The sequence below is a fragment of the Bos indicus genome, chromosome 3, assembly GCF_029378745.1.
Source record: "Bos indicus isolate NIAB-ARS_2022 breed Sahiwal x Tharparkar chromosome 3, NIAB-ARS_B.indTharparkar_mat_pri_1.0, whole genome shotgun sequence".
In the NCBI taxonomy this organism is placed as follows: Eukaryota; Metazoa; Chordata; class Mammalia; order Artiodactyla; family Bovidae; genus Bos; species Bos indicus.
The window spans coordinates 81,162,176-81,188,985 of record NC_091762.1 but is presented as its reverse complement, the minus strand read 5'-3'; the positions used below and the strand labels follow the sequence as shown (position 1 = coordinate 81,188,985).

Below are 26,810 nucleotides of genomic sequence, written 5' to 3'. Positions count from 1 at the left end.
CAACTTGGAAATAGAATGTGGAATGCCCACTCCACCCATGTGTACCCTACCTCTGTTACTGAGAGTAAATCCTCAGAGAGGATGAACAGTCTGACCTTTTGGGATTGCTTCTTCATGTCATGCTTTAAGAAAACTTTTTTCCACTTTCACTTTTCAAATTCTCTAACAACCAAGAAATTCTTGCAGTCACCAAATGTCAGCTAGGTATACTGTTTGGAATTCCTAGCTCTCAAATTAGAAATAAAATCCACACAAAACTCTATATTCTATTCCTTTCACAATTTTAGGTAGCGACAGAAAGTAATAAAAGATAAAGTCTTTGGGACTCCTGTGTGTATGTGCTCACTTGTGTCTGACTTTTTCTGAACTATAGCCTGCAAGGATCTTCTGTCCATGGGATTTTCCAGGCAAGAGTACTGGAAGAGTTTGCCATTTCCTTCTCCAGGGGATCTTCCCAACCCAGGGATTGAACCCATATTTAATTACTCCTGACACTGGTTTTATATATAAAATGTTACACATATATAAAGTGTTACATATATATAAAATGTTACACCAGCACATTATATCTTGCTTAAAATGAAATGGATAGGAAAAAAAACAAATCCTCATTTTTTCCTGCATGCAGATTATCCTTAAGAAAAAGATAATGTGAATAAATTTATTAGCTGTGCTAGAAAAAATGCATGTTTTTAATTTAACCTAGGTTTAGACTTCAGTACTTGAAATTTTTTTTTTTAACCTGTAATACATTGAAGTTTTGAGCTTTAGTTTTTAATTTGTAAAATTGGTTTCAGATCGCTGCCCACCACATAGGGTTATTGTGGAGATGAAATGAGATCATTTATGTGAAATTGTAAACTATGAAAGTACTAAGCCTAATAAGCCTTTGAGAGCTGGACTTTGCAGGCCTTGCATTTTAGGAAAGATTATTACTGTCCATTAATCTAGAGCATAATGGAAATTCACTCTATATCTTGAAATCCTGTGCTTACTACTTTTAACCTTGCACCACACATTGTGTTTACTGTCTCGTTTCTTCTGACTTTTCACTAACACCCCACACCCCCGTGGGGAAAGGAGAGGGGCAAAAAAGTGTTTGCTTGGTGACATCTCCAAGCTAGTATTCTAGCAGGCCACCTTTCCTTTCACTTCTTGGGATGGTGAGAGGGTTGTGTAAAGTAAGTAGTTTGCAGGGGCACTGCTGCTCATGTCTATAACTTCTTTCTCTGAAAATTTTCTTTTACCCACCATATTTATTAGGTGTCAAGAATATAGAAATGCTTACAAGCCATATAAAGCTCTATGTAAAGTATTGGCTGTCATTATTAATAATTATTAGGATAATGAATGTGTAAAACAGGGACTGAACACAGCCTGGCAAACACTTCCAGGCTTATATTCCTTATTACTACTGAGGAACTCGCTTTTCTTTTAACAACAAAGAAGAGGGAAGGATCTGGGTTCCTTACTAGGTATGGCCATTGGTGGATGTTGGCTTGAGCAAAGTGGATCTGATTTGCTTCCCAGGACACGGGTTGCTCCAGCAGTTCCTCTTGTAGGAACATCTTCCAGGACAGGACAGATAATGTATCCCCTGAAATTTCACTGCCAGAAATGAAATAAGAAATTGACCACACTCTTTCAGATCTAGAGACACTACATGAATTGTGTTAATTCATGTTATGTTATTCACTTTAATAAAAGTGCACTCTTGGTACCAAGCAGGTTGTAAAAATCAAATTACACAAAAACTGTATATGGTCTGAGAGTTAGGTGACAATGACATTGACCCAGTCTCTAAAAGCGTTGTTGTCTAGCTAACTAAGGCATTCTCCAGAAAACTGGGGCTGGAGGTCTTTAGATTCATAATCCCTTCTCCGAAACCAGATCTGTTTTAGAATTCAGGATCCTGATGTACCATGATGTCAAACACCCTGAGTGAGATCTAAAGCAGAACCCTATAATCAGATGCATTAATACATCTGCATCATAAAGAATAAATCCCCACACTAAGTGGTTTCATAAAGACTATAAATACAAGTTAGGATTTACTGCCAATAAGTTCAGATCATGTCATATTTTGTTAGCAAATGTGTTACGCGCACCTTTTGATTTTCAGGGACTTTTGAATTTTGGAACTGTGCATAAGGGATTGTTGATCCGCATTATGTTTGGGTGTTAGCTCCTAATAGGAGTTCCTTTCCTATGTGTTAAGATACTATGTAACAACTGCTCATGAGACAGTAGGGTGAGTAGCACCATTTTTGGGGGGGGTGGAGCTGGGTTCAAATTCCAGCCATGAAGAGTGACTTTGGGAAGGTTATGTAATTTCCCAGCGTTTTAGTTTTTTTGTCTTTGGGGCTGCAGGAATTATTACATAAGATATGCACATAAGGTACAATGTACATTGCATTAGGCACGCTTTAAAATGTGTCCATTTCCTCAGTTAAATAAGGAGCAAAGAGTTGGACACAACTGAGCAACTGAACTGAACTGAATGGTGCTTGTCACAGAGGTGTTTTATGAGTCCTAAATAGACGTAACCTGCTTTCCTATCAGCAGAGTCGTTTTTAGGGAAAAAAGACAATAAATATGAATGAATGAATGGCTCACTGAAAATTATGATATTCATAATTAGAATTTTCCAGACTGTAATTCCATCCCATTCCGTCTCAGGCCTTCCAAACTGCTTCCCTTCCCCCAGCAGCAACCCCCTATTCCACTCCTCCCCAAGCCCCAGCACCTTGATCTTCCTTCATTTGCACAGCACTTGATGACCTTGGCGCTTGTCTTCCTCACCACAACCACGCAGGTGTGTGAGGCCGTCTGGGAAGCTGTCCCAGACGCTGACAAACCCTCGGCAGTGGGATACAAAGGCAAAAGGGAAATTCTGGCTGACATCTCCAGATCTGACTGCTTGCTCATCTGGAGAGTTCCAGAGGTATCTTTAAAGTTTTAGGGTAAATGATGAGGCTGCTGTCCTTTTTTATTCCCCCCAGCCCCTAACGGATACATCTCTTGGGTTCTCTATTTTTTTTTTCCTTTTTCAGTTGGTTATAGTTCAGTCACTTGTGATTGGTCAGTAAACGTGGGGTTCGGTAGAGTCGTGTAAGTCTGCAAGATGTAAATGCCAGCAGTGGCTGCAGGAGTGGGTATCAGCGAGGCAGAGACCAGGGGAAGAATGTGTGTGCTTGTGTGCCACAGCTTGGACTGATGTCTTGGCGTGGTTGTCATATTTCCTGGCATGTAAGGATTGGATCCTCTCTTAAGGCCACATGTATTTGGCAAGCCCTGTTATACTACTTTTTCAAAGGGGTGCTTGGGTAATGAAGGTGGTAGATAATATTGGGTAGGTACCAGCTGGACAGGGACATGAGAGAATATGGAAAAAATCCTTTTTAAAGAGCTTTATTACATTAGATTGTAGTGTCTGTAAACAATTACTGCATTCAGGGAGTTGCAGGGCTTAAATGAGAAACACAGCTTTGTCAGATTATACCAGTCGGATAAAATGGCATGGGCTCCGGAAATCTATAATTAAATGTATTTTTGAAAATGAAAAATATAGCGTAACATCTGGTTTATTTCACTACAGAAGTGCCTGGGTATTGCTTCCATCAGTGTGATTGACTCTGGCTGATATTTGGATTTCTCTGTGTAAAGTAACTATTTTAATTAAATTTTTTCTGCTTGATTCTCTTTGTGCTGTAAACAGATTATTCACACACACACATTCATATAGAAAATGGTTTGCCTTATTTAGAAAATCTAATGTGTGTTCATTTTCTGTTCCTTGCAGCGGATATTCAACTCCTTTGTTTACACTGAGAAAATTTCGAATGGAGAAAGTGAAGTGCAGCAGGTAAGAGGTGATGGCACACTTGCATTCTCTGTCTTTGGATTGCTTTTGGCTTCATGACTCTTTCCAATCTCCATGTGAGGTTGTCTGTTGCTCTTTATATATGATTTCATACACATCTTAGGCAAATGATGACACCCTCTCACTTAGGTTCTTATAAGCAATTGGAATAATGGTTATAGGATGGTTTTCTGCTATACATTGAAAATACTATTTAGTCCCTTGTTATTTTTTTGGAAATTCCAAAACTCAGATTTTAAAATATTAGAAATGATTTCATCTGCTCTAGGAAAAGTACTCAGGCTGTGGAATCAGACAAACCCCAGGTCAAATTCTGGTTTTTCTACTTATTTCATGACTCTCAGGAAGAGATTTAGCCTTTTGAGCTACAGTTTCTTAATCTTGAAATAGGTGGAGATATATCTGCTTGATGGGGTTGTGAGAATTAAATGAAATAATGTCCAGTTGACTGAGAATAAGTGAAATACGTTAGGTGGATGGCCTGATGTAGAAGCAGCTCAGTGAATGTTGGATTCTTTTGTTCTTTTATTTTTCTCCCCTCTTGCTTTCTTCCATTGCTACTTTTCTCCCATCTTCTCAATGCTCCGTGGCGTCAAAAAGTTCTAAGGCCATATTCTATTCACTTTATTTATAGCTGGCTTCAAATGGACTGCTTCCTAAACTAAAACATAGTGTTGGTGAACTTGGTCATAAATAATTGATCTGTGCTTGAAAAAAAAGGGTGGTAAAGAGGATTCTGGGTTTTAATTTCAGCTAATCCACCAACCTCATTACACCATATGACTGCCAACTAGTAATTTGAAGCTAGATTAGAAACTTAAGTAAAACACAGGACCAAGCTGAAAACCAGAGTGTAACAGAGTGTTTCCATAGAATAAAAAAATAACTATAGGAAAATACAAAATAATTTAAACTCCCTGAGTTGCTGCCTGTATCTTACTCATGTTGACTCGATCGGAACTTCAAAAGTGCTATGCAGAAGGACTAAGTTTTCAAGTGTCATTAACGTTAAGTTATTTATAGGATACTTATTTATTTATAATAAATTACTGTGGTTTCATCTTGAAGTTCAGCATCTCCTGTTTATAGACATTTAAGACGTTTATTGGTTTCTGCAGGTTAAATTTAGACAACATGAGATATTAAACATGTACCCCTTTTCTTAGATTTAGATACTTTTAAAAACTAATGACCTGAAATTGTAGGGAATGTGGTTTGTTGTATCAAATCTTACCTTCATAATTCTGTCTTATTTTTATTCTGGCAAACCGGAAAGTGCTTTTGAAAGGGTTTTTCATGAAAAGGGTTGTTATAGGGGACGGTTTCTACACAAAGCATGTTTAAGGAGACTTATTGGGAGACTAAAAGCCATTTGATAATGTTTTAAAGAAACTGATCCAGGGATATCAGTTTTGTTGCCTTTCCTTACAGATATGGGTTCTTCTTTTAGATGTATTTTCTTGGCCGAGGGGAATGCCACAGGGCACTTGGGATCTTAATTCCTGGACCAAGGATGGAACCTGTGCCCCCAGAATTGGAAGTGTGGAGTCTGAACCACTGTACCACCAATGAAGTCCCTCTTTAGCTGTTTTTAAACATGAAAGTTGTTTCATTTTCTTGGAGTGATGTCTTTGCTTTTTAAAATCTAGCTGTGAACAAGTTTGGAAATCTATAATAATTTTCAAAAAATTATTAGCAGCTTATTTAGTGCACTTATGGAAGTATGGTGATTTCCATATATTATCACATTGGTTTTTCCCTATAACCCTGAAGGAATGATGCTATCATTATTTTAGATGAGGTAGACAAAACTCCAAAAGATAGAATAAGTTAGCCACAGTCTCATGAATACTAAGTAAGAGAACTGGTTTTCAAAATGTTTGACACTAAGTTATACCATCTATATTTTTATTTTAACAGAGTTTATGTTAAAATCTGTATTTTCTTACAAAACAGAAAGTGTTAGTTGCTCAGTTGTGTCTGGCTCTTGGTGATCCCATGGACCATAGCCATGGAATTCTCCAGGCAAGAATACTGGAGTGGGTCGCCATTGCCTTCTCCAGGGGATCTTCCCAACCCAGGGATCGAACCTGAGTCTCCTGCATTGCAGGCGGATTCTTTACTACCTGAGCCACCAGGGACATCTACAAAACAGAAGACTTTGCTAAACTATCTTTAGTTGAAGACAGATGAAGGAGAGTCATCACCTCGTCATTTCTGTCTCCTCCCTTTTATTGTCAAAACTTCTTTCTTAAATATTGACCAGGAATGTGCTTTTTAACTTTTCTGTAACTCCTCCAGTCTCTCTGGAAGAACCTGGACAAAATAGATCTTATGCCACTTTCACATCCAGTATTTGGAGATAATTATCATGTCATTACCATTTAGCCTAAAACTGAAAATACCCAGGTCCTGAATAATTTTTTCTTCCATGACAAGGTTTCCAGACACTTTCAGTGAGTATCTGCTCTGCCTTCAATATTATGATTCTCTTGTGGCTTGAATTAGACTAGAGTTATCCTCATTCTAAATTGAGAGAACAGAGAACTCCTGACATCTACTTGACTTGATTAATAACTGCCTAGGAACTCAGGGCCCTGTGATCCTGGACAGTAGCCAGGATGAAATCTTTAGGGAAATGCTTACCTCTGTGTTTCCTATTCTGTCCTCCATCACAGTGACTCACACTTTCATACATATTATCTCCTTGAAACTATAGAATAACTCTGTAAGGTACTGGGAGTTTAGCTAGAACTAACCAAGTTCAGGAAGGTCAAGGAGCCTAGTTGTTAAGTAATTGAGCTGACTTTTTAAAAATTGTGAAATATATCAGACATGTAGAGTATATAAAACATGTATGAGTAGAATACAGAAATACTGGATTAAAATGAACATCTCAACCTACAACCCATCTAAAGAAATAAGCATTACTGGTACTTTAGAAAGTGCCCATGTAACATCTCCTAGGTGACATCTCCCTTTCTTGCCCAAGGATAATTCTGTCCTGAGTTTTTGTTGGTCATACCTTTGCTTGTGTGTGTTTGAAATATATATATATATATGTCCCTAAATTCATTATTTGATTGTTTTTGTTCTTTATATACATCTCAAGTATATTATGTTCACGTATCTTGTTACTTTACTGAGCATTATATTCCTTAAAATCACCTCTATTGATATATGTAACTAAGGAACATTTAGTTTAGATTATAAGCATTCCATTAAATGCAGTTTATGTATCTGTTTTTCTTTTGATGATGTTTGGGTTGTGTCTAATGTTGATTTTTATTGTTGTTAGTCGAATCTCCTGGTGCAAAATTTAAGTGGAATAATTCTTTGAGTTGCAGGAACATTATTATCTCTGACTTCTGCCAATTAAATGCTTTTCCAAGTAGCCTGGGTCGGGGGAGAGACTGGCTCAGGTGGAGAATTCCTTCTCTAAAGTAGAACTGCTGGGTACCAGAGTATTCAATGTGATTGGATAATGCAAAACTGCTCTCACAGTGGTTACCATGGGTTACCTGTCTACAGACTGTACTGGACATGTACTGCTCTATACAATCTTCAATACTTGGTATTATTGAGTTTTAATCTTTTGCCAGTTTGGAATGTTGAGATTTTATCTAATGAGTTTAATTTGTTTTACTCTGATTACTAATGAGGTTAAAATGACTGTTTACCACATTTATGGTTCATTTTTTGTGTGTTTATTATTGTGTCGAATACCTGCTAATGTCCTTTGTCCATTTTTAAAATTGAGTTGTCTGTTTATTTTAGAAGTTTAAACATTCACACTGTTCTAGATCAGGTCTATCCAAAAGAGACTTCTGTGGTGGTGGAGATGCTTCATACTGGTACTAGTTAAGCAGCCACTAGCATGTGTGGCTGCTGAGCACTTGAAATGTAACAAAAGCTACTGAGTAATTAAATTTTAAATTTAAGTTAAATAGTCACATGTGGCCAGTGATTACCATATTAGATTTCCTTGAAGATTTATGTTTCATAAATATAAATGTTCTCCTAATGTGTGGCTTTTCTTTTCACTTTCTTTATGCTATCTTACATGGGATTATGATATTCAATTCTTACAATTAAGAATTGAAGTTTTAATGTTAATAGTCATTTTTAAAGTCAATTTTTCTTTTCTTTTTGGTCTCCAGTTATTGGGGTATTGTTAAATTCTACCCCAAAGACATAAAGACGTTCTCCTATCTTGTCTTCTAAAATATTTGTCTTTCTCCTTTAAGACTTTCAGCCACCTGGAATTGCTTTTGATGTTGAATGTGAAGCAGGTATTCAATTTTTTTCCCACTGCCCCATGTGTATTGCCAAGTGGTCTTATACTTTCTGTTGAGTAATTGTCCCTTTTTTTTTTTTCTATTTGTTTTCAGTCATTAGTCAAATGTCCATGTATGTGTGAGTTTGATTTGGTTTCCTTTGGTGTATTTATCTATAATTGTGCCAGTACCACATATCTAGATGGCTAACGTCATGTTTCTTAGAATTTTAGATCATTTGCTCTTACATGTGAATTTTAGAAACAGTATTGGTATTACCATAAATCTATAGAGCAGTTTGGAGAGAATATCTTACTAATATGATTTGGTAAGCACAGTGTCTCTTAACTGTTGCTGTTCAGTTCCATGCATATATTTTATGTCTAATTTTTTTAAGCTATCATATGAGTTTTAATGATTTATCTGTAGATTCCTCTAAGTTTTCTATGTAGATAATTTCTTTTCTGTGTCCTCCTACAATGATCTCCAAAAAAGTATTGTATATTTGATAATTGTATATTGTGGCCACATATAATATATATTATTTTTATTTAGGTGTATTCCTATTTTATCACTTCTTCTTTGATCTATTTAGTTATTTTAAAAGTATGTTCTAAAATTTCCAGATGTCTGTAGAATCTTTCTATCAGTAATTTTCTAGCCATCCCTCTGTATTCCCTTGTTGTACTGAGAGCATAGAGCTCTTTGGGTTATAGTTTTATGCACTGTCTCCTATCATAATTCTCCACTTGGCCAAGCCCTGAGGTTTTGTCTCTTATGTGTCCGATGCCCCAAGTGATCATCAAACTGGAAGTTCCAGGTCTCCAGACTATGTATAATTCTCAGGATAAAAGCAGGTTCTGGCTCTGGCTTAGTTCCCAGATTTCTGCTCTCCTTACCCTCTTAGGGCCACTGAGTCTTTGTTCAGGGACTTCGTGGTCCGAAGGTAGTTTCCACTTTTCTTTAAGACACTAACCTGGTGGCTCAAATGGTAAAGAATCTGCCATCTCCAGCACTGCAGGAGACCCAAGTTCAATCCCTGAGTTGGAAAGGTCCCCTGGAGAAAGGAATGGCTACCCACTCCAATATTCTTGTCTGGAGAAGCCCATGGACAGAGGAGCCTGGTGGGCTATAGTCCATGGGGTCACAGAGAGTCAGACACCACTGAGCAACTTAACGCTTTCAGTTTCAGCCTCTTAACAATTGTAACAGCTCTTAACAATTATAACAGTTCAGCTGTTTCTAGGATTGGTTTAGTGAGCCAAAAACAGATTAGTTATTTGAAGTAGATTATTGACCTATGTCCTCTTAATTATAGCTCACAATCTTTAGTTGGAAAGGAACCACTTTGCTATGCCTGCTTTCATATGTTTCATAGTATCTGGAATACTGACTTGCATTTTCTATCCATCGTTTCTCCTTTGGGGTAATGAAAACTGGAGCCCCGTGGGTTCTTGCTCTCTCTCTTTACTATCAAATCTTATTGAGAGTTGGATCTGACTTGTGCATACTATGTAATTTGGCAGTAAAGCCGACCTGTTAATATCTTTCTGGTTAGGGGAGCAAAATAATTAAAACTAATAAAAACCATTTTGTGATTCTTGACTCTTACCACAAAACTCTCTTTAGTATATAGACTTTTCTTTGCTTTTTCTCATTATTTCTTTTAAATTAACCTTTTGAGTGTGGTTCTAAATTGCCTAACAATGTGTTTTAAAATTTTAATTAGTTCATTATGTAGTTCATTTTGCTGCCAAAAAGCTATAGCAACAGCCTCAGGAAAATAAAAATCCCAGGCACACGTTCTCATGTGGGTCACCTCCCATTGACTTCATTTTTGAATATTTTAAAAAATGAAGTTGTGTGAACACCTTAAGGGCATTATATCAAACTGAACCTGTATCAAGAAAAATAAATTTTCCATCAAGTGCTCTGTAAGATAGCAAAATGTGCTCCATAAGACACAAAGCAGTGAAGAAAAAAACAAAAGGAGGAAAAGCTTCTTGGGCCACTTGATTGAATCACTTAAAAAAACTACTTTGGATATGTTTGAAGAGTTTGCTCTAACTTTTTCTCAAGTGCTCGAGTAATTATTTATGTTAACAATTTGTTTTTAATGATATGGCAAACATTTTCATAATTATTACAGTATTTCATAAACTATTGATTTTTGGCAGCAGCTGATTTTAGAAGACCTTGGGATTCTTTTAAAATGAGCAAATTGTCAGGAGAACTGCATACTTAAAGAGGAGATGTACCTGACTTTGTACCAAGGGAACAGTCTGCCTGTCTCTTCTATGGTATTAGTTCTTCAGGATCACATACATGTGTGCTCAATCACTTCAGTCATGCCCGACTCTTAGTGACCTCATGGACCATAGCCCACCAGGCTCCTCTGTCTGTGGGATTTTCCTGGCAAGAACACTGGAATGAGTTGCCGTGGCCTGCTCCAGGGGATCTTCCTGACCCAGGGATGGAACCCACGTCTTTTGCATTGCAGGCAGATGATTTACCACTAAACCACCAGGGAACCCCAGGATCATATGCATTAACATACAAGCATGCTGTTCTCTCTAAACACACATGCAAAAACCCCTTCTTTTGATTCCACCTCCCTCTCCAACTACTGTCCCCTTTCTTTCTTCCCCTTTGAGGCACAGCCCCAACACAAGAGATGTCTCTATTCCGTAGATCCAGCTCTCCCTTTCTCTCTACAACCTTTTCTGGTCCCACCAATCCCAAAACACCACTATCTTGGAGGTCACTGGTTACCCCCACTTTGCTAAATCCAGGGTCTTCACTGTATTAATAATGAACAGTTAATCCCTTCCTTCTTCTCTCATAAACTTTCCTTACTTGGCCCTGCAGGATACTCCACTTGCCTTCTTGCTGTTTCTTGGCACATTCCTGACTTAGGGCCTTTGCACTGGTTCTGTTCCAACATGTAATCCCCACTGGCCCTCGCTTCCTTCAAGTCCTTTCTCAAGAGTCTCCTTCCAAAAGAGCTGAGCACCGTATTTATACTGCAGCCCACACTGCTCCCCAAACTCCTGATTTTCTTTTAGTTTTTCTTTTATCACTTATCACTTTTTGATTTTTAGGGTCCTGGATTTATAAAACTAGTTTGGAAATTCCACCTCTGTTACTTTTCAAAGAGTGTAGGTTTGGTGTTAATCCTTCCTTTGATGTTAGGTAGAATTCATCAGAGCACCATCTGGACCTGAAGTTAGTTTTTGGTCATCCAGATTCCTTACTAGCTCTAGGTTTAGGGGTTTTCTAGGGTTGGACTTTTTTTTTCCCTTCTTCAGATTTTCTCTCATTTTGTGTCAGTTTTGGCGAGCTGAATTCCAGATTGACTTTTTTTTTTTTAATCTTTTTGCACTTTGGTAATGTCCCATGTGTACTGGACTCCATAGTTTCTGATGAGGACTCAGTGCAAGTTATTACTCTGTATGCATTGTCATCGCCCCATTTCCCACCCCATGGCTACTTTTAAGACTTTTCTCTAATCTTTAGTTTTCAGTAATTTGACTATGGCTGCCTAGACATAGCCATCTTTGTATTTATTCTGCTTGGTGTTTGTTGAGCAGTCTGAATCTGTAAATTTATATCTTTCATCAAACTTGGGGACTCTTTTGACCATTATATCTTCAAAGAGTTTCTCCATTATATGCTCTCCTTCTGGGTCTCCAATTATACATACATCAAATCTTTTAATATTTCACTGTAAGTTCCTGAGATGATACCTCCTTCTATTGTTATTTTAATTTTTCCCTCTCTGACCATCAGACTAGATAATTTTTAATTGATTTTTGAATTCATTCATATTATCTCCATTCTACTGTTGACCTCTCCAAATATATTTAAAATTTTTCAAATGTATTTAAATTTTGTTGGTATTTTTTCTTTTTTAAATTATGAAAGCATGATAACACATTTACAGGAGACTTGGAAAATACCAAGCAAAGTTACGTTTAGTTCCACTATGTATTATAATTTTTCTTATTAGACTAATTAAGATTTTTAGTTGGAGTTTCAATATCAAATTCTCAAAAATTAATAAAATGAATAGAAAAGTAGAAGGATATAGTACACCTGAAAAGCACTATGAACCAATTCAACATAATTAAGATTTATACAATAGTAGGATATAAATTTTATTCAAGTTCTCATAGACTGTAAGCCAAGAGACACTGGAACATATCCAAGGACATAAAACAAGGTACAAAAATTTCATGGTCTAAAGATTTTGAGATTATACAGAATCTATTCTCTTCTCACTGTGGAATTATGTTAGAGGTCAATGTCAAAAGATATTTTAAAATAACCTACATATTTTCAAGTGCATTGTGACATTTACCAAGAGAGATCTTTGACTTAGCTATTGAAAGCTTCAGTGAAGTTAGAAGACTGAAAAAACACTGAGGGTGGTTACAGAGAAGAAAGCAATTAAATGAGAAGTTAATATCAAAATGAGAAATTAATAGCAAAGATACTTTAAAAACCTCACATTTTTGGAAATTAAGTGTCCATTTTTAAACTGTGGGTGTATCTAAGAAGCCATAATAAGGAAAATGGGAAAATATTTGTTAACAGAATAAAAATGAAGAGAATTTATCAAAATTTGTTGCATACAGCTGATGCTACTCAGTGCAACTAAATACAATGTGAAATCCTGAGTAAGGTATGAAAACAAATAATGGACACTAACATAAATATTTGTGAAATTTGAATAAAATTTGTACTTTAGTTAATAATACTGTATCACATTGTTACTTTCCTGGTTTGTTTGCTTCATTTGTTTTGTTTCTTACAACATAGTATTTCTTTATATTCTCAGGATTGGATTAGAAGTTTCAAGCCTATTCAAAAAAAATTTTTTTAATTAGTAAGACAATAAGCTTTCTAGATTGTCAGCAGTAATACTATATGCCAGAATAAAACAAACTGTGTCAAAGTTTTAAGTGAATATACATTACAAATCTATTTTTCTATTCATACTTAGCCAAACAAATAGAATCAAAATGTCATAAATTTATTAGCTAGGCAAAATTTACATACTATATATATATATATATATATACACACACACATACAAAGATTTTCTACTACACTTGACGAAGGCTTGAGAAAGAGCAACAACAAAAAAAAGAGATGTGGAGATTGGAAAGCATAAAATAAATGAAATGGGAGCACTGAATATGAAATAGATAAAGTAAAGCAACTAGATAAAAGTAAAAAGATCATCATATAACCCTGTTCTTTTGAAACATGGCTGCTCATTAGAATCACATCCTGAGCTTTGGAGGAAAAAGAAATAATATCTGGGCATTTGTATTTTTTCAAAAAACTCCAAGTTGTGTGTGTGTGTGTGCATTTGGATTTTAAAAAGTGATTACAGGTTTTTCTATTAAATGGTAATTTCAGTGATACAGAATTCTGTTATTTTCTGACCAATGATAAAATGGTATTAAACAAATAATACATAGTCACAATAGTGAAAGATGTGTATCAGTTTTCACAGTCAGCAGCCAGAAAAAATAAAAAATAAAAGATGATTAAATTGCAAGTCATAATGGAAACATGATTAACCTAACAATAAATAATTGCATACAATTTGGTGGGGAGGTTAAGTAGAGTGACGTAGTAAGTAAAAACACATAAATGTGCATGTTCTCATCCCCCTCAAGCAGTCTGTGTCTTTTGGTTGGTGTATTTAATCCATTGACATTTAAGGTAATTATCAATATGTATGATCTTATTACCATTTTCTTAATTGTTTTGGGTCTATTTTTTGTAGGTCTTTTCCTTGTCTTGTGTTTCCTGCCGGGAGAGGTTCCTTTTGCATTTGTTGTAAAGCTGATTTGGTGCTACTGAATTCTCTTAACTTTTGCTTATCTGTAAAGTTTTTGATTTCTCTGTCAAATCTGAATGAGAGTCTTTATGGGTAGAGGATTCTTAGTTGTAGCTTATTCCTTTTAATCACTTTAAATATGTTTGTGCCATTCCCTTCTGGCTTGCAGAGTTTCTGTTGAAAAATCAGCTGATAACCTTATGGGAATTCCCTTGTGTTTTTTCCTTTTTCCCTTGTTACTTTCAATATTTTGTTTGTGTCCAATTTTTGTCAGTTTGATTACTATGTGTCTCAGTGTGTTTTCCTTGATTTTATTCTGCCTGGGATTCTGTACTTCCTGGACTTGATTGACTATTTCCTTTACTATGTGAGGGAACTTTTCAGCTATTATCTCTTCAAGTATTTTCTCAGGTGCTTTCTATCTCTCTTCTGCTTCTGGGACTCCTATAAAGTGCATGGTGGTGTGCTTAATGCTGTCCCAGAGGTCTCTTAGGCTGTCTTCTTTTTTTTTTTTTTTCCATTCTCTTTTCTGTATTCTGTCTTGTAGCACTGATTTCCACTATTCGATCTTCCAGGTCACTTATCTGTTCTTCTGCTTCACATATTCTGCCACTGATTCCTTCTAGTGTATTGTTCTTCTGTTTGTCTGTTCTTTAATTCTTCTAGGTCTTTGGTAAGCACTTCTTGCATCTTCTCCATTCTTTTTCTGAGGTCTTGGATCATCTTCACTATCTTTATTCTGAATTCTTTTCCTGGAAGGTTGCCTATTTCCACTTCATTCAGGTGGTTTTCTAGGGTTTTATCTTGTCCCTTCATCTGGGTCATAACCCTCTTGCCTTTTCATTTTGATTAACTTTCTGTGATATAGCTTTCATTCTAGCTTGGCAGCAGGATTGTGGCTCTTCTTGCTTCTTCTGTCTGCCCTCTGGTGGATGAGGCCTAAGAGGCTTGTATAGGCTTCCTGATGGGAGGGACTGGTGGTGGGAAAAACTGGGTCTTGCTCTGGTGGGCAGGGCCACACACTCAGTAAAACTCTTCACTGTCTGCTGATTGGTTGGGCTGTGCTCCCTCCCTGTTAATTATTTTGCCTGAGGGAACCCAATCATTGCCTTGCAGAAGGCAATGGCACCCCACTCCAGTACTCTTACCTGAAAAAATCCCATGGATGGAGGAGCCTAGTAGGCTGCAGTCCATGGGGTTGCTAAGAGTTGGACATGACTGAGTGACTTCAATTTCACTTTTCACTTTCATGCATTGGAGAAGGAAATGGCAGTGCACTCCAGTGTTCTTGCCTGGAGAATCCCAGGGATGGGGGAGCCTGGTGGGCTGCTGTCTATGGGGTTACACAGAGTCGGACACGACTGAAGCGACTTAGCAGCAGCAACCCAATCTGGAGTCTACAGGCTCTCTGTTCAGTTCAGTCGCTCAGTTGTGTCCAACTCTTTGCAACCCAACGGACTACAACACACCAGGCTTCCCTGTCCATTACAACTGCTATACCTTGCTCAAACTCCAGTCTATCAAGTTGGTGATGTTATCCAACCATCTCTATGGTAGAGCCTATAGGCGCTATGGTAGGGCTAATAGCAACTTCCAAGAAGGCTTACACCAAGGGGCTCCTCCCAGGAAATACCCCAACCCACGCCTCCACAAAAGGCCCTCCAACACTAGCAGCTAGGTTTGGTTCCGTCTCTATGGGGTCACTGCTCCTTTCCCCTGGGTCTTAGTGTGAGCACGATTTTGTTTGTGCCCTCCAAGAGTGGAGTTTCTGTTTATCCCAGTCCTGTGGAAGTCCTGTAACCAAATCATGCTGGCCTTCAAAGTCAGAATCTCTGGGGATTCCCAGCCCCTGTGCTGGATCCCCAGGCTGGGTAGCTGGGGCTCAGAACCTTCACAACAGTGTGAGAACTTCTTTGGTATTATTGTTCTCCAGTTTGTTGGTTGCCTACTTGGCAACTTCTGCTTTGTGCTTCCCTGATAATTCAGTTGGTAAAGAATCCACCTGCAATGCAGGAGACCCCAGTTTGATTCCTAGGTCTGGAAGATCTGCTGGAGAAGGGATAGGCTATCCACTCCAGTGTTCTTGGGCTTCCCTTGTGGCTTGGATGGAAAAAATCCACCTGCAATGCAGGAGACCTGGGTTTGATCCCTGGGTTGGGAAAAGCCCCTGGAGAAGGGGAAGGCTACCCACTCCAGTATTCTGGCGTGGAGAATTCCATGGACTGTATATATAGTCCATGGGGTTGCAAAGCGTCGGACACGACTGAGCAACTTCACTTTCACTTTCTTTCCTTTGTGTTTGGACATGGGGTATTGTTTTTTGGTGAATTCCAGTATCCTCCTGTGGAAGGTTGTTCAACAGCTAATTGTGATTTTGAATTCTTCCTGGAGGAGATGCAGGTCCTTCTACTCAGCCGTATTTAAGCTCCAAAAAATTTTCAGGTATATTTTTCAGCTCTAAGATTTCCATTTGCTTCTTTTTAATAGAAGTTGTTTTCCTCTACTGTGGCTTTTCTCTTTTCACTCATTGCAAGAACAATTTTCCTTTGAATTCTTGAGCATAGTTATAATGCTGTGCTTAGTCACTGAGTTATGTCAGACTCTTTGTGACTCCATGTACTGTAGTCCGTCAGGCTCCTCTGTCCATGGGGATTCTCCAGGCAAAAATACTGGAGTGGGTTGCCATGCCCTCTCCAGGGGATCTTCTAGGGATTGAACCCAGGTCTCCCGCATTGCAGGCGGTTTCTTTACCAGCTAAGCCACAAGGAAAGCCAAAGACTACTGGAATGGGTAGCCTATCCTTTCTCCAGGGGATCCTTCCAACCCAGGAATCGAACCGGAGTCACATGCATTGCAGGTGAATTCTTTACCAGCTGAGCTACCAGGGAAGCCATTGTAGAATCCTGCCTGCTCATTCATCTTCAAATGTCTGAAGTTAATCTCTGTGTCTTCTTTTCTTGAGAATTGGTCAAACTTTGCTTCTCCTTTATATATCAAAAAATTGGGTTCTGCTCTAGAGATTGTGAAAAAAAAATCTGGATTCTATTGTATTCCAATGAGGAGTGTTGAATTTGTTTGTTTTATCTGGTAATTAACTTGGATAAAAACTGCTGATTTGTCTCTTTGATAACAGCTCAAATTTCAGCTCAAGTGTTTATATGTAGCTTACCTCATACATGTATAATGTAGAATCTAAGAATTTTTCTGCCCCCAAATATATTTCAAACACTTGAGCATTTAAAACACATTATAGTACAAATCTAGTTTTTATTAATATTGATTATTTTTATGAATTGTTATTTGACACTGATTCTGCCTGAATGATTTGAAGTTTAAGGTTTCATTCCACCAAATACATCAGTGGACATACGAAAGGAGAAGCATATTGATTTTATAAGAAATCAATACTTAGCAGGTGCTAATAATACTCTAAGTTATTCTTTCATCTGAGTATGAACTCAAGGCCCCAGCAATGAACAATTCAGATCAGTTCAAAGCAATAGATTAGGATCCATCTGAAAAGCAAGAAATAGATTTTGCACAAAATTATATCCTTTTTTCATATGAAAAGAAATATACTTAGTAGCAGAATGATTTGTATGTGGCCTAAAAGCATAAAAGACCTCTTCAAAGAGATTGTGAATAGAGAATCCATTATAATGAGTTGGTTTATGTGCCAAAGTGTAAATAATCAGTCCTAACTAACATGATGTTTAGAATTTTAAAGCTGGAAAGGACCTTGGAGATTATGGGTACATGACCAGAAAGGATAGATAACTTTTCTCCTTTTTTTGACAGTTCTCTTATCGTTTGGAAGAGAGAACAAGAGTTTCATCTTTTGATTTGAAAGACTTGAGCTCCAGGCAGGGCTCCGTTACTTACTATTTTGTTTGATTTTTGGCATTATATTTAACTTTTTCATTTATCTATAAAATAGGGATAATAGTCTTGCAAGATTGTTTAAAAGTTGTATGGTTCACTCAGAGTAGGCTTTCAGTATTTTTGAGTTCTGCTTTCAGAATATAAAAGGATGGTCGAGTATGAATTTAGGAGTACACCAGTGAGAAGACTGCTGTTCTTGGTCTACTTTTTAATCCTTTTAGGTAAGGTCCAGAAAAAAAGATCTATAAACTTTAGAAGGAGAATTTCTAAGAGGGGATGATCACAGAAAGACTGTGGAAGGGACCAGTGGAAGCTGTAAATAAAAGTCACACTAGATGAGAAATGTGAAACTGGATATGGGATGTACATTGGCTTTGCATTTGTATTCGTTCTGTATTCCTATTCCCAGAAACTGGCCACTCTAGAAAAGTTTGATTATGGTGTTGAACTGTACACTGGACCACAGGCAGAAAAGGGCCAGTGGGTAGACAAGAAAAGGGAGTGTGGAAGAGCTGAGCACTTGGGAGTCTTGTCTTTTGAATTCTGGCTCTCTGTGCCTAGTACTAGGTAGGCATTTAGTAAATATTTGCTGGGGGACAAAATGACTGGAGTTACTCTTGTACTGCAGTTGTTTTGGGGTTGCCTTGCCAAGTGTAATGTAGTGTAGTGGTACCCTGAAGGCTCTCATTTTGTTTGTAATTACCTACTGAAATATGTCCAAGGTTCAGACTTGTTCAGACTAGAGGAATTCTGGAAATGGAATGGATTCTTTCTTTCTTTGCCCCCTACCTTTCCCCTCATCTTTCCACAGGGGATTTGTTTAAGCTGACTCCTGGTTTAGTTCACCCCCTCACCCAAATCTATTCTTGGCTCTGTGTTTATTGTAAGTATAATATTTATTCAATGTTTGTTGAATGAGTGAACCAAAGGCACTAAATCTGAAGGAGGGCAAAAGAAAGGTTAAGGTGTATTGAAGCCACCCAGATGGGGAATTTATAGTGAGTCAGCCAAGGACCAGAGCAAATAGATGGCTATTCTCTGAAACCAGAGCCCCAGCAAGTTTAAGCTGGTTAGTGGTTAGGTTTCCTTCATTGGAAATCAATCTCGATCTCCTTCAGTTCTTACTGTTCTTGGGCTGACTCTCCAAAAGAGAAGTTATCTTTTATATTAAAAATCCTCTTCCTGGACTACCTATGAAATCATTGAATGCGTTAATAAGATGGCATGGTCATCTGTTATTTTCGAGAGATAGTATGGGAGGGGATTCAGTGGTTGACAGTTTATGTGGTTCTTTATTTCCTTAATATTTCCCTGCATATTTTCTTATTTTTGTCCTCTTAATGACATTGTCGGAGAAGGCAATGGCACCCCGCTCCAGTATTCTTGCCTGGAAAATCCATGGATGGAGAAGCCTGGTAGGCTGCAGTCCATGGGGTCGCTAAGAGTCGGACACAACTGAGTGAATTCACTTTCACTTTTCACTTTCATGCATTGGAGAAGGAAATGGCAACTCCAGTATTCTTGCCTGGAGAGTCCCAGGGACGGGGGAGCCTGGTGGGCTGCCATCTATGGGGTTGCACAGAGTCGGACACAACTGAAGCGACTGAGCAGCAGCAGCAGCAATGACATTGTACTAAGTGCAGGTATTGTTATCCCATTTTCCATGAGAAAACTGTATCTCATAGTCAGTTCAATTGCTCAGTCATGTCCAACTCTTTGCAACCCCATGGACTGCAGCACACCAGGCTTCCCTGTCCATCGCCAACTCCTCGAGCTTGCTCAAACTCATGTCCATCAAGTCAGTGATGCCATCCAACCATCTCATCCTCTGTCATTCCCTTCTCCTCCTGCCTTCAATCTTTCCCAGCATCAGGGTCTTTTCCAATGAGTCAGTTCTTCACATCAGGTGGCCAAAGTATGGGAGCTTCAGCTTCAGCATCAGTCTTTCCAATGAATATTCAGGACTGATTTCCTTTAGGATTGACTCGTTGGATCTCCTTGCAGTCCAAGCTTCTCTCAAGAGTATTCTCCAACACCACAGTTCAAAAGCATCAATTCTTTGGTGCTCAGCTTTCGTTATAGTCTGACTCTCACATCCATACATGCTGCTGCTGCTGCTAAGTTGCGTCCGACTCTTGTGCGACCCCATAGTCGGCAGCCTACCAGGCTCCTCTGTCCCTGGGATTCTCCAGGTAAGAATACTGAGTGGGTTGCCATTTCCTTCTCCAGTGCATGCATGCACACTAAGTCACTTCAGTCATGTCCGACTCTGTGCGACCCTATGGATAGCAGCCCACCAGGCTCCTCCATCCACAGGATACTCTGGGCAAGAATACTGGAGTGGGCCGCCATTTTGTTCTCCAACATCCATACATGACTACTTGAAAAACCATAGCTTTGACTATATGGATCTTTGTCAGTAAAGTAATGTCTCTGCTTTTTAATATGCTCTCTAGCAATAGCACCCCACTCCAGTACTCTTGCCTGGAAAATCCCATGGATGGAGGAGCCTGGTGGGCTGCAGTCCATGGGGTCGCAAAGAGTCGGCCACAACTGAGTGACTTCACTTTCACTTCTCACTTTTATGCACTGGAGAAGGAAATGGCAACCCACTCCAGTGTTCTTGCCTGGAGAATCCCAGGGATGGGGGAGCCTGGTGGGCTGCCGTCTATGGGGTCGCACAGAGTCGGACATGATTGAAGCAACTTAGCAGCAGCAGCAGCAGCAGCAGCAGCAGCTTTGTCATATCTTTCCTTCCAAGGAGTAAGCATCTTAGAGGTCATTGTAAATGGTTTAAGACCTCAGAGAACTAGTAAAGTAGCAGAGACAAAATTTTTAATCCCGTTTTTTTTCTTTGTTTATATTATCTTGGCTATGGTAATCATTATCATTTATTGAATATATATCATGAGTCAAGGGGATGTCAGAGGATGAGTTGGTTGGATGGTATCACTGACTCAATGGACTTGAGTTTGAACAAGCCTCAGGAGATGGTGAAGTACAGGGAAGCCTGGCATGCTGCAGTCCATGGAGTCGCAAAGAGTCAGACTCAGCTGAGCAACTGAACAACAACACTGTCCTTAAATCTTTTGTCATCGAGCCACGTGGCCCGTTCCCTAACATCGTTGCTGTTTTGGCTCAGTGTTACCGCTCATTGAGATCCTCCTTGACCACCCATTTATAAATGTTATTAAGTATACCCACCTTTACTTCTTACCTCTTTCTTGCTTTATTTATCTCCTTACAACTTATCCCCTAGGACTCATCTATGACTTTTTAAAATTGTGTTATCTTTTTTAATAGAATGTAAGCTCTGTGAGGACAGTCTTTGATGTACCCTCAGTACCTTGAAAAAGTATCTCAGTATAATAAGTGGTATTTGCTACACAAATTCATAATCCTCATAAAAAGCTCTACAAGTTTCACTGACAAGGAAAATTATACCAAAGAAATATCTTGTGCAAGGGCATCCAACTGAAGGGCTAAGAGAACCCAATTTTGGTTGCAAGGGATTGAAATTCAGTGTTCTAGTATATATTTTTAAAGTTTTGTTTCCAAAGGTATGGAGAGGTACTGCAGAGGCTGTGACAGAATGTAAGGACCGGGTCCTGTCCTTTTCTTCTCCATTCATTCATACAGCAATTTACCTTACTTGTTTGATATATTGAAATTTAATATGAGATTTTCTGTGTTTTTTAATGGCCTATCACTTTATAAAAGATTTACAAACCATTATGCTACATCATGCTGCTTTCCAGGAAAAAATCCATTCAAGGTTGGATTTGTTTTCAAAGAAAGGCAAAAAATATTGTGATGAAAGAATACTCATCAAACTTTGGAAGAAGTAAGAAAATATTAAATACTGTAAGTATTTTTGCAGCAGAAAGAAAATTTGTGGTTATTTTACCTCTTCTAAAAAATAAAAATTTAGGGAGCCCAAACTCCTGAGTGTTGGGACCTTGTCAGAATAACTCATGCTGTAATGCTTTCAAGATATTGGGAATGAACGGAAAAACTATAGATCATGAGCTCTTCAAGGGGGAGATTCTGAGCATACCACTGCTAAGTGGTAGACGGTTGATGGATTCAGCAAACATTTGTTGAGGACTTACTATACACTTGGCATCATAGGAAGAGAAACAAAGAGCTTATCCCAAAGACATAGTTAAATTACAAGAGACATGTGTTCATATACTTGGTATATCTTGCTAATCTCTTGCAGGTGATGGCCCGAAGGAGGCATTTAAGAGAGACAGAAGGTAGTCTCAATGGACTGTGGATCCCATCTAGTGTGGCAGTATTTTGGGTTATGTTCAAATTATGTATGCTTTTCTAGAATTGTAATAAGTATGGCATGGGCACAAGAACTAGGTGTACCCGGGTTGTGTTGCATTTTGGAAAAAGTGATTTATTTGGCATGATGTTTCATGTTCATTTAATAAATGCTGATTGAGTTTTCTTATTAAAATTTTACCATAACCCTATGATACAAACACAGTTTCTCTCCCTCTTTTAGAGTTGAAGGAAATGAGACTCAAAGCTATTAAGTTATGATGCTCCAAATCAATAGTCCCCAATGTTAAAGACAATTTTTCCAGGAATTGTGGGTGAGGGGGAATTGGTCTCAGGATAATTCAAATGCATTTGTTGTGCACTTTATTTCTATTATTATTAAATCAGTCCCAAAGGTTGGGGACTTCTACCCCAAACCATTCTTGAATTAGATGATAGGACCAAGATTTTAACTTTAAAATCCATGTTCTTAATCACTGTGCTATGTTGCTTTTCATACTTCTTTAATTGCCAATCCTTTTATATGTTTTCAGTTTTTAAGAGGAAGGTGGTTTATTCTCTGCTGAGATTATTACACATTAACCAAAGTAAGATAAATAATATGTCTAAACATTGTAAGTACTCTGATGCAAACAGCCACTAAATGAAGAAAAAATGGAGTTTAAATAATCAGTTGACCCGGGCCAAACAATGGTAGAGGGTGCCTTCTGCCTTTTAGCTCTAATAATCACAAGGGGAAGTACATTCTATCACTAATGGATTATCCTGCAGGAACATAAACAAGATATAAAAATAAATGAAGTCCTTGATTTATTTAAAGAGCAGACACCTTTGTCTTTTCCACACTTAATCATTATTCCTTTATTATCAGTTGGTTCTAATTTTTGTTACTGTGGAGCTTCTATGGGGCTATTGACTTTTTTGTTTTGCTTTGTTGGGATTCAAGGGGGTGGTAAATAGTATGCCCTAAAGAAGAACTTTTTGGCTCAGCTGGTAAAGAATCTGCTTGCAATGCTGAAGACCTAGGTTCAATCCCTGGGTCAGGGAAGGTTCTTGGAGAGGGGAATGGCTACCTACTCCAGTATTCTTCCCTAGAGAATCCCACGGACAGAGGAGCCTGGTGGGCTAGAAGTCCATAAGGTCACAAAGAGTCCGACACGACTGAGCAACTAACACGCACACAAAGAAAAACTTTCAGCAAATTGAGTGAGTGAAAAAAGTACAGCAGTTTGGCTAGTCCGTAGGGTTTAAATATAACATAGAGAGCTTCCTTTGTGTTGCACATGAGTAGAAGTCGATAACTGTTTGGAATTCTTAGTGTAGAATCGTGGTTGGTACGGTTTTTGTTAGTGAAGTTTCCATGGAGAAAGTAACAAACCTTTAGCTGCCCCAGAACTCCCAGGTTCTCTCCCAGTGTGAAGCTTTAACAGTAATCAGGGATATTTGAGGACCTGCTCAGCCAGCTTCAGAGAGGGAGGAAGAAAACAAAACAAGGTAGCCCAGGAGAGAGAGAGGAGCAGGATAACTACTACCTCACTGTTTAAGAAATGGCAATTCGGAATTTGAAATATCTAACTATCTTGTTTATATTTTCATAAAAATATACATGCAACATATGCTCTGAATTCTTATATATATTTGGAAGTTAAAATATGTGTATGCACGCATGAAAGCTGTAATTCCTGTACTAAATATAGACCAGCTGACTTCAGGGGTACATATTGTACGTTAGCCAATGTATGCCTGGTGTTGAGATAAACTGAGATAATCCTACGCTTGCTCACTGCCCCCACCCCCACACTCGTCCTATATACTCACATATTTTGTTATAATGTACTATGTATCCATTGTTTGCATATAAATTGTACTCTGTGCATATATTTACAGCACACTGTTCATTTTTACATTTGTGTATTCACACCAATTATAGAAAAATGAAATTTTCTACATCTCCCACCACCATCACATACTTATACTTCAGGCTTGAAAATTATGGCTGCAGTTTTTTCGTGTTGTTTTGGCAACAACCCAGAGTAATCCATTTCCTCGTTCCTTTAATTCGCACACTGTGTGCTCCCCCTGTGTGTGTGTGTGTGTGTGTGCGCGCGTGTGTGTGATGGAACGCATGAAGGGGCTGGTACCGATTCTCCCCCAGCAAATACAGGGGAGGAGAGGCAGTTGCTGGCAGGCACAGCTGGAGAGAAGAGGCTGTACCAGGAGAGGGTCTGGTAAGGCCGTTGGGGCAGGGCAGGAAAAGACATGCAAGCCCCGCCAAAATGTGCATCTCTCCCTGCTCCAGCTGGAGCTTTCGCTCTTCACATAACTCTGCCATCCATATGTGAGTAAACGCCTTGTTTCAGTGACGCAGAAGAGGTTTGAGCCTGGCCTTTTGATTCAGTCAAAACTTCATTTAAATAGAAGGGAATAGGCTGAGTCTAAGTCCTCATTCTAAAAGCCAGGAAGACCTCATCATGAGAAATGAACATTCCACTAAAAATGGAAACAAGCCCATTTTAACACACATTTTTAGTATCACGAGTTTGGATAGTATCAGGAAATGCTGGTGAGGAGGTAACAGCCAAGATTTCTTCAAATCCTCCTATCTGCCCTCCCAACTCTATCTTTCCATCTAAAACTGCTACTCCTACTAAAAAAAAAAAAAAGCTCAGATCATCTGCACTAGTAGAATGCATAAACATATGTATATTTTAAAACCTAGCAAGCAACTTAAAAGCAGGGACCAATTTATCCCTAATATATCCCGTGGTGCAATAGGAAATACTTGTGGCAGTGATGCAAAGGAATTAATTGCTGCTAATATCAAGAACCTTCAATTGGCTCAACACTTTGAAAATCTGGTTCTATGAAATAACATGTGGTTTGATAAAATTGGAAGATCACCAAGATCTACAGCTTTATTTATAATATTAGAAGATTCTGGGCAGGTAGGGATCATGTTGAAATAGCTGCTCATGAGCATTCTCACTGGTTGTTACTTAAGCAGCCTTTAGTCCTTTTATATGCTGCAAAGAGCATGCTGGTTTTCTACAAAGTCATCAAGAAGTCACTGTCTTATCCACTGACACCCATGTCAGGCATCACCCTTCAGGACAGGTGTGAGTGTGAGTCCTACGGAAGCAAATAGCCAAGACAAAGCACACATAACCCTGCTTCTTGTGTTTGCAATCCTCCCTGTCATCAGATAGGCAATGAGAGGACCTTTCTCAATCCAACTGTGAGTTCGAGAATGATATCAGATGCAACTTGGCAGAGGAACACACAGAACAGCTCAGAGAAGGATATAATAAAATTGTTGTGGTTGAGGCAAATATCCTCATTCCTCTGGTGTGGAACCCACATGGGAAACATTACTTTGTGTTGTTGTTTCTAGCAAGTCTTAATAGTAACGTATTTCCTACTAGCAGCCAACATTTGCACCTCATCCAAGTGGTCCATGTGAGTGTTGTTTTTCCTAATTATAAAAAAGCAGAAAGCAAAAACTTGTATCTCTGTATTAGTACTTCGAGCTTTAGGCCTGGATCATAAAGGCAGGCTGATTGCCCACTACTCAAGTATCTTCACAATGAAGCCAAGAAATGGCTTTCTATCTACTGAGATAAGCATAAGTTGGCTTCATTGTGTGAATGAAGGACCAGGGGAGAGAGTGCATCTACTTCCTATGATAGTCAGGCCACATTGAAGACTCAGATGGTTATGGATATTCAAGGCCAGATTTCAACAACTGAGGAAATCAAATGTTTGTAAGATGCTTTCTCTGGTACTATTATGTTTCCTTAGTTTTAAAGGGAATACATGTAAAAATTTGTTGCTCCAAAAAATGGGATATGCTGTGCATTAGGCTCTGTCTTGCATTGACTTATATTTTTGTAACTAGGGAGTAGGAGACCTTAGACTTACTGTCATTGAGCCCTGCTGCTCTTAGTACTGTGTATCAATGAAGTCCTAAAATGGCACATTATTATATTCCACTTTTAAGAAAGGGGAAATGGAAACATCTAGTTTTTTGGTTTTTTGTTTTTCTTTCATTGTGTCTCAAGATTGCCTTCCCCAGAATTGGATTTAATGAGGCCTTGGCCAGGTTGAAGATACAAAAGTAAGTGTTTAGTGGCAGATTTTTGCTTCCTTGCCAGTCTCATCTTTCCACTTCATTGCTGAGCTAATTGACACTTGCTGGCAAGTGTTGACCCATCTGCTCTCAGAGGACCCATGAAGAACCCTAAAACGCTCTAGCCAGTTGGCCTCCCAGTGGAGGATAGGTCAGATTTTATCCTTCATTTATACAAAAAATCAAGTCGCTGCCAGGCGCTGCCCCAGGTTGCAAGGTTGGTTGTAGATATGAGAAATTATTTGCATTTGTTGTGGGAAAAGTAGTCTGGGATAGAGTGAAACTGCAGCTTTCCAGAGCCCTCCCAACTGGCCCCAGTTCCCCTAATGCATTCCCCCATGCCACCTTATTACTTAGAATGCTTCTAAGTATGTACATGCGTGCCCAGTTGTGCCCGCCTCTTTGTAGCCCCCTGGACTGTAGCCCACCAGGCTCCTCTGGCCATGGAATTTCCCAGGCAAGAGTACTGGAGTTCGTGGCCATTTCTTACTCCAG

General features: G+C 38.6%; 1 protein-coding gene across 1 annotated transcript in view; it reads left to right on the top strand.

The window, feature by feature from the left end:
- CACHD1 (cache domain containing 1) overlaps positions 1–26,810 on the top strand; it is a 234,983-nt gene that overhangs the window by 91,806 nt on the left and 116,367 nt on the right. The window contains exon 2 of the mRNA XM_019957321.2: positions 3,803–3,865. Within this exon, the coding sequence (XP_019812880.2) occupies positions 3,803–3,865 (63 nt within the window). The remainder of the gene's footprint in view (positions 1–3,802; positions 3,866–26,810) is intronic.